Source organism: Galeopterus variegatus, unplaced genomic scaffold, assembly GCF_000696425.1.
Source record: "Galeopterus variegatus unplaced genomic scaffold, G_variegatus-3.0.2 Scaffold3330, whole genome shotgun sequence".
Lineage (NCBI taxonomy): Eukaryota > Metazoa > Chordata > Mammalia > Dermoptera > Cynocephalidae > Galeopterus > Galeopterus variegatus.
Window position 1 is genome coordinate 131,391 of NW_007729441.1, and position 7,070 is coordinate 138,460.

General features: G+C 52.1%; 1 protein-coding gene across 1 annotated transcript in view; it reads left to right on the forward strand.

Annotated features, from left to right (window-relative positions):
* The window catches only part of CAD (carbamoyl-phosphate synthetase 2, aspartate transcarbamylase, and dihydroorotase), a 22,442-nt gene extending 17,659 nt beyond the window's left edge, over positions 1 to 4,783 (forward strand). The window contains exons 32-43 of the mRNA XM_008584668.1: positions 186 to 326; positions 561 to 662; positions 1,131 to 1,227; positions 1,876 to 1,920; positions 2,025 to 2,194; positions 2,307 to 2,381; positions 2,928 to 3,140; positions 3,311 to 3,436; positions 3,622 to 3,777; positions 3,876 to 3,977; positions 4,200 to 4,294; positions 4,404 to 4,783. Coding sequence (XP_008582890.1) covers positions 186 to 326; positions 561 to 662; positions 1,131 to 1,227; positions 1,876 to 1,920; positions 2,025 to 2,194; positions 2,307 to 2,381; positions 2,928 to 3,140; positions 3,311 to 3,436; positions 3,622 to 3,777; positions 3,876 to 3,977; positions 4,200 to 4,294; positions 4,404 to 4,506 — 1,425 coding nt within the window. The 3' untranslated portion in view covers positions 4,507 to 4,783. The remainder of the gene's footprint in view (positions 1 to 185; positions 327 to 560; positions 663 to 1,130; positions 1,228 to 1,875; positions 1,921 to 2,024; positions 2,195 to 2,306; positions 2,382 to 2,927; positions 3,141 to 3,310; positions 3,437 to 3,621; positions 3,778 to 3,875; positions 3,978 to 4,199; positions 4,295 to 4,403) is intronic.
* The last annotated feature ends 2,287 nt before the right edge of the window (positions 4,784 to 7,070 follow it).

A 7,070-nucleotide genomic window follows, 5' to 3' on the forward strand; every position in this document is an offset into this window, starting at 1 on the left:
CAGTCTGGACGACGTGCTGCAGCGACTGCACCACAATCCTCGGCGGATCTTTCACCTACCCCCACAGGAGGACACCTATGTGGAGGTGTGGACTGGGGGCCTAGACTGGGTGGCAGACTCTTCAGCCCTAGGATCTGTTCCCCGGCCTGGCCTTTCCCTAGCATAACCCATGACCCTCTGGACAGGTGGATCTGGAGCATGAATGGACAATCCCCAGCCACATGCCCTTCTCCAAGGCCCACTGGACACCCTTTGAAGGGCAGAAGGTGAAGGGCACCGTCCGCCGTGTGGTCCTTCGAGGGGAGGTTGCCTATATTGACGGGCAGGTATGTGTGTGGCCCCTGTCTGACCTGAGTAGTGACTTCTCTCCCACCGTTTTCATATTCCTCCCTGCTCAGCACATCTGCACAATCCAGCCCACCCCCTCCAGCTGCCCTGCACAGGGGTGGGGGATGGGCACAGCTCCCCCAAGGCATTTCTTCTGGCTGGCGTCCACTCCTTTAGGATCCTAGTTGTGGCTCTCTCTGCCCATTCCTTATTCCCCTACTTTCTCTCTGCAGGTTCTGGTGCACCCAGGCTATGGACAGGATGTTCGGAAGTGGCCTCAGGGGGCTATACCCCAGCTCCCGTCCTCAGCACCTGCCACCAGTGAGATAACCTCGGTATCCAAGTGGTTTCTGGGCTAGGGCTGGCTGAAAGGGCCTGGGGGTGTGCCCAGGGGCAGGACTAACAGCTTGAATGTTTTCATTAATGGTTCAAAGCAGCAGAAGGCTCCACCCTTGATGGTTAAAGTCCATACCACCTACTGCAAAATACAGAATTAACTCTCAGTTTAGGAGGCTACCAGTGAGAAATACAAGCTCATTGTTAATCCAACCAGAGTTAGGTCTTGGGGTCCTATCATTGGGTGAGCACACAGTTTAGGGTCCTATCATTGGGTGAGCACACATATTGGAAGACGAGTTTGTCTGCCACTTGTTGCCAACACACTCAAAGGACAGAACTGAGGGGAGATAATGTACCGTGGGATCCATGTGGACAAGGAGCAGTTGGCCTTTCTTGAGGGATTGAATTGAGGTGGGGTTGGGTCAGTTACTTTTCAAATCGCTGGGCCGATGTCATCCCTCCAGACACCCGAAAGGCCTCGCAGGGGCATCCCAGGGCTTCCTGATGGCCGTTTCCACCTGCCACCCCGAATCCACCGAGCCTCTGACCCTGGTCTCCCAGGTAAGAGGTGTTCCTATGACGCAAAAGATGGGGTCACCCTGATTCCAAGACATGGGATCTTGGGATGGGATCCTTTTCCACCCAGTATCCAGGATGGATCAGGGTTGGGGGCTCAGTTACCTGGGCACCGACTCAGGCCCCTCCTCCCAGCACCTCTCCTTTTTCCACTTACCCTGTCCTTTTCTCCATCTCTTCATCCTAGTCTGACCCACTGTACCCTCCCTTGCCTACGTAAGTCACCCCTGCATGAGGTAGACATCCCAAGCTGCTTCTTACAGGCCCTTTTTTGTCGTGGGCAGCTATGTTCCTCCACCCAGGAGCTGGGATCCCACAGAGCAGCAGAGTGTGGGGTAAATCCAGGTCATTGGTTGGTGTGAGCCTGGCCGTTCCTCTTGCCTAGGATCCTTTTGCCAACTGGGAAGGCCTCTAGAGGGCACCACTGCTCCCACACAGCACAGCCCCCGTCTGGAATCATGTGTCTGTCCCAAGAGCTGCTGTAGTCCTTCCTGCCCTCCCCTAACCTGCTATAGCCACTGTGGTGTGAATTGGTTTAACACATACACTGTGACCCAGAGTTCCTGGGGAAATTCAGGCTCTTTCCCAAACCTCAGCTGCAAACTTACGTCTGTCCTATTGCCCCACCTGCAGCTGAAGAGCCAAAGGAAAAGTCCTCTCGGAAGGCGACTGAGCCAGGTGAGACTCCACCCTGACACACACTCACCTTGGGGACCTCTGTGATCTGGCCTGGGTAGGGGGAACCCTCTGACCAGCCTCTTCTGTCCCGTCCCTCACTGCAGAGCTGATGGGAACTCCTGACGGCACCTGCTACCCTCCACCACCAGTACCTAGACAGGCATCACCCCAGAACCTGGGGACTCCTGGCCTGCTACACCCCCAGACCTCACCCCTGCTGCATTCATTAGTGGGCCAGCATATCCTGTCTGTCCAGCAATTCACCAAGGATCAGGTGCCTGGGGAAGGGAGGATGGCAACACCCAGAGCTTTGAAGATTGGAAGGTTGGGGCTAGGATCTCTGGGGCTGCTTACTGCCTTCCCAGCTGACTTGAGATCTTTCTTAGATGTCTCACCTGTTCAATGTGGCACACACGCTACGGATGATGGTACAGAAAGAGCGGAGCCTCGACATCCTCAAGGTCAGGGTTGTGGGGCTGAAGATCCAGACCTCTGCCTGCTCTGTGGCCCCTATCAGGGCAGGGCTGTGCAGTGGTCAGAATGGTTCTTACACCCCATGTCATCAGGTCCCCTCCTGCAAATCCAAACTCTCTGTGTCAGCTTGGCCTTCTCCTCTGGAAGGCCTCCGGGTCTAGATCTTTATCCCATGTTTTCCTCCTCAAAGCAATATTTAGCTGACTTGGTAGGCCCTGAGCACCAGAGCATCAGCCCACTAATGGGGTTATCTGGTCAGTGCTGACAGTCACAGGAGAGAGCTAGGGCGTTTCCTTCTCTCCCTGGCCATTCAGACACTTAACGGTGGCTTTTTGGAGACAGAGCCTTTAGTTCAGAGTGACACTAATGGTGGAAATGTCAAGGCTCTGATAGGCCACAGGGGAGGTTTGGGGCATAAAGGGTCCTCTCAGCACTGCTCTGATGTAAGTTAGGGAGGTGGGCACCCACCTTTGTGCTCCCCAAGATGAACACACACATACACACACATACCTTCCACCCTGCCCTCTCCCCAGGGGAAGGTTATGGCCTCCATGTTCTACGAGGTGAGCACGCGGACCAGCAGCTCCTTTGCAGCAGCCATGGCTCGGCTAGGGGGTGCTGTGCTCAGCTTCTCCGAAGCCACGTCATCCGTCCAGAAGGGCGAGTCCCTGGCTGACTCAGTGCAGACCATGAGCTGCTATGCTGACGTCGTCGTGCTGCGGCACCCCCAGCCCGGAGCTGTGGAGGTGAGGCCAGCCTGTTCACCAAGATGGGGATGATAAGTCTAGGCCCACGTTTTCTATTCAGTCACAGGTTGAACCAGATGGGCAAGAGGACCCAGGAAGCGTGAGACTGAGGCAGGGAGGGGCTTCTGAGTTGTGGAAGACAGGATTCCCCTTTGTTCCCATTTTCACAGCTGGCAGCCAAGCACTGCCGGAGGCCAGTGATCAACGCAGGGGATGGAGTTGGAGAGCATCCCACCCAGGCCCTGCTGGACATCTTCACCATCCGAGAGGAACTGGGGACTGTCAATGGCATGACGGTGAGGGTGGTGGCAGGGGTGGGAGCTCTGCATGGGAGGTGTGGAAAGACAAGCAGTTAGGAAGTAGTTTCTCCAGGGCATGCTGCATCACAGAGGCTTTGATCCTGGTCCTGAGGCTGAAAGCTTTGAAATGGCGGAGGGGTGTCCAATCTGGGGTCTCTCTGGTGATTGCATTCCTCCCCTAGATCACAATGGTGGGTGACCTGAAGCACGGACGCACAGTGCATTCCCTGGCCTGTCTGCTCACCCAGTACCGTGTCAGCCTGCGCTATGTGGCACCTCCCAGCCTGCGTATGCCACCCAATGTGTGGGACTTTGTGGCCTCTCGGGGCACCAAGCAGGTGAGACCCTCACAGCCCATCCCAGAGGCCATAGAGACCATGGGTTGGGCAGTCAGAGCCCAGCACTGCATTCACTGTGGCTCTGCCTCGCCCTCCAGGAGGAATTTGAGAGCATTGAGGAGGCACTGCCTGACACTGACGTACTCTACATGACTCGAATCCAGAAGGAACGATTTGGCTCTGCCCAGGAGTATGAAGCTGTGAGTGCCAGGCTTGAGGAAGAAGCCAGGGTTGGAGCTGTAAGGCATCCAGATGAGAAGGCAGGAAGGCTAAGCACCGGTGGCTGTGTCACAGCTGTTAAGCCCCAGGCCCCTCAGTTGCCCTAGATGCGTGTAGTTATAGAGGGGACCCTGTGGGAGCAGTTAAGACTTGTGTTCTCTGTAGTCTCTGAGGCACTAACGGGGACCCCTTCTGCCTTGCAGTGCTTTGGTCAGTTCATCCTCACTCCCCACATCATGACCCGGGCAAAGAAAAAGATGGTGGTGATGCACCCAATGCCCCGTGTCAACGAGATAAGGTAAGGAGGCATTAAACAGGAGAGTGCTCGAGGCTGGCCGTGGGGAGGGGAGTTAGTGCCGTACAGGTGATTCATGGACTGCATGATGACTGCTTGCCTTTTCTTGCAGCGTGGAGGTGGACTCGGACCCCCGGGCAGCCTACTTCCGCCAGGCTGAGAACGGCATGTACATCCGGATGGCTCTGTTAGCCACCGTGCTGGGCCGTTTCTAGGGTCCGGCTTTCTCAGCCTCTTCTCTTTAAGCCCAGCTGCTGGGCAAGAAATCCCAGTGCCCCCCACGGGGGCAGAACACTTAGTAGATACTCGGGGGCATCCAGATAGCTCTCATGTACATGTGCACACACACGCAGACCATGCCTCAGGCTCTGGACTGGAGCTTTCTGACGGGGTGGAGTCCCAGGTGCAGGGGCCCAGTCTACCCCATCTCCGTTCTTGCACCTCAAATCTGTACAGTCACTTTTCTACTGACTTAATAAATCTGAGCTGCCTCTAGTTCCTGCTTCCTTGTGAGTGTCATGGGCCTTAGAATAGGGTGCTGAGTGTAGTAGGACAGAGCTTTCTTTTAGAACATGGGTACAGATTCCCAAATTATACGAGCACCTTCATTGGGCAGGGCTCTTGCTCTGGCAGGGCTGAGCAGAGTCATGGCTCTTTAGGACTCGGCAGGAACATGTTATTCTGTTGGCACTCTCTGAGTCCTGTGTTACACTGATACCAGAGCTCACCTGGGGACACTGGCTAGTGTTCAGGCCTCCTTCCTCAATTAGGTTGCACTCAAAGTCCTGACAGACAGCTTTGCATTATTCCTGAACACTGGAAGAACGCTTAGGCTGTGAAAGGAAGGCCAAGCACCTGGATCTGGACAGATGAGGTTCATTATCCTCCAGCCCTTTACTCTTGCCTCCTCTTTCTGGCTAGTCCTCTCCTTTAGTGGCTAAGGCTGCCATTGCATCCTCAAATCCTCGCCCTAGAGTTTTCCAGCCACCATCACTGTTAGCAGCCTCTGCCTGATACTGAACGGAGGGGCCGATGCCATGGAGGGCTGAGGAGCACTGTTGCTTGGACACCCCGGGGTGGGGGCTGGGGTGGAATAGTTCATGTCTTTGCAGGTGAGGGCTCCTGTGAAGCAGCTTTCCCATTCCATGAACTTCAGTAGCATTAGAGAAATCTCTCATTTCTTGTTCCAAGAAACTTTAATTTAGCACCTTCTGAGTACAAAGCACCATGTGCAAGGGGAGTACAAAGATAAACAAGATCATTCTCACCCTCAATTTGTAACCTCAGGTCATAAGGCATCTAGTGACTTCTCTAGGTTAAACACTAAACATTGGCATATGATGGTCCAAAGTGCTCTAACACTGTTCAGGGAGAATGTACTTCATCCAAAGCTGTTAGCATGTTGTATAGAGATGTGGAAAGAAAGACCTCATTTTTTAAAAACTAGGTGTAAGCAGGAACTTTATACATATTCTTATTTAATTTCACACCAACCTTCCAACCATTTTGCAGATGTGGAAACTGGCTCCGAGTAGTTGGCTTGCCAGACCACTAGCCACAAGAATCAGACACAGGACTGCTTGACTTCAGACCCTCCTTTCTATTAAGACAAGAACAGAAAGGTCACTTCTGGCTTTAAGGGCATCTAAAACCAGCAGGAGAGAAAAACCACACAAATCTAAAGCAGTTAGAGAACAAGTCTAAGGTGTCCTGTGGGGAACCAGTTTTCAGAAAAGAGAGATCACAGATAGGGAGTCAGAAAAGTCTCACGGAGTGGTGGTTAGAGCAAGCTCCTGAGGAAGGATGAGATTTAGTAGGTGGACAGGAGGAGGACAAAGAATCTTATTTACAGTACAGTTGACAGGAACAGAAATTCGTGTCTGCAGTACAGTGAGATACGCTGGACAGAAGATTCCTGCTCAGTATTGTTAGGGCTGAGAGTCTGAGGGACCAGGCCAAGAGGTTTGGATGCTGATTCCAACAGAAATATTAATTCATAACCACGGGTACTATTTGAAGAATGGTAGGACAGTACAATGCTTGTGACCTCCTCAGGAGACCTGAGACCTCTCCAGTCTTGCTAATGTAAACTCTTTCCAATCTCCAAACCCTGATCCTGACAGGTTCTCCCTCAGGCATCTGGAGGACGTTGTTGGTTGAAAAGCAGAGAATCATTTATAGAACTTTCTAGAGCTTCAATTTCCCTGCTTAAACTAGTCGAACAAGTCAGGTACTCTTGAGCACTTCGGAATCCATCACACACAGATTCCCACAGAACTTGGAGAGCCTCATCCTCAAGCAGCAGCGGTGTTTGCTGCCAAGCAGCACACATATTCTACTCAGTTGCTAAGTGGTGGGAGGTGTTCCTGCCCTGATCCTTTCTTTGGCTCTCCTAATCATAACACAGCTCTGAGTTGAATAAACTTTCCCCTACAACCAGAAATTAGATCTTATTATATTGGGAAATAAGCTATTAGCAAAAAACAAAAAAGGCCCTTTAATAAAACAAATTACCCTTGTCTGAGCCAGTTGCATATCCACTGAGAAACTGTAGGTTCCATTGATTGTCGTTAACCATAAAGTTAGTTTCTTGGTCTCCTTTCCTCCTGAAATACTTAAGAGATTTGATCTATTTCTTAAAAAAAAAAAAAAACTTGAATTATGTGCCAATCACTGTTCTAAGCGTTTTACAAACATTAACATTCCTTTTGACACTTTTGTCTTTTTTTTTTTTTTTTTTTTAAAGATGACCGGTAAGGGGATCTTAACCCTTGACTTG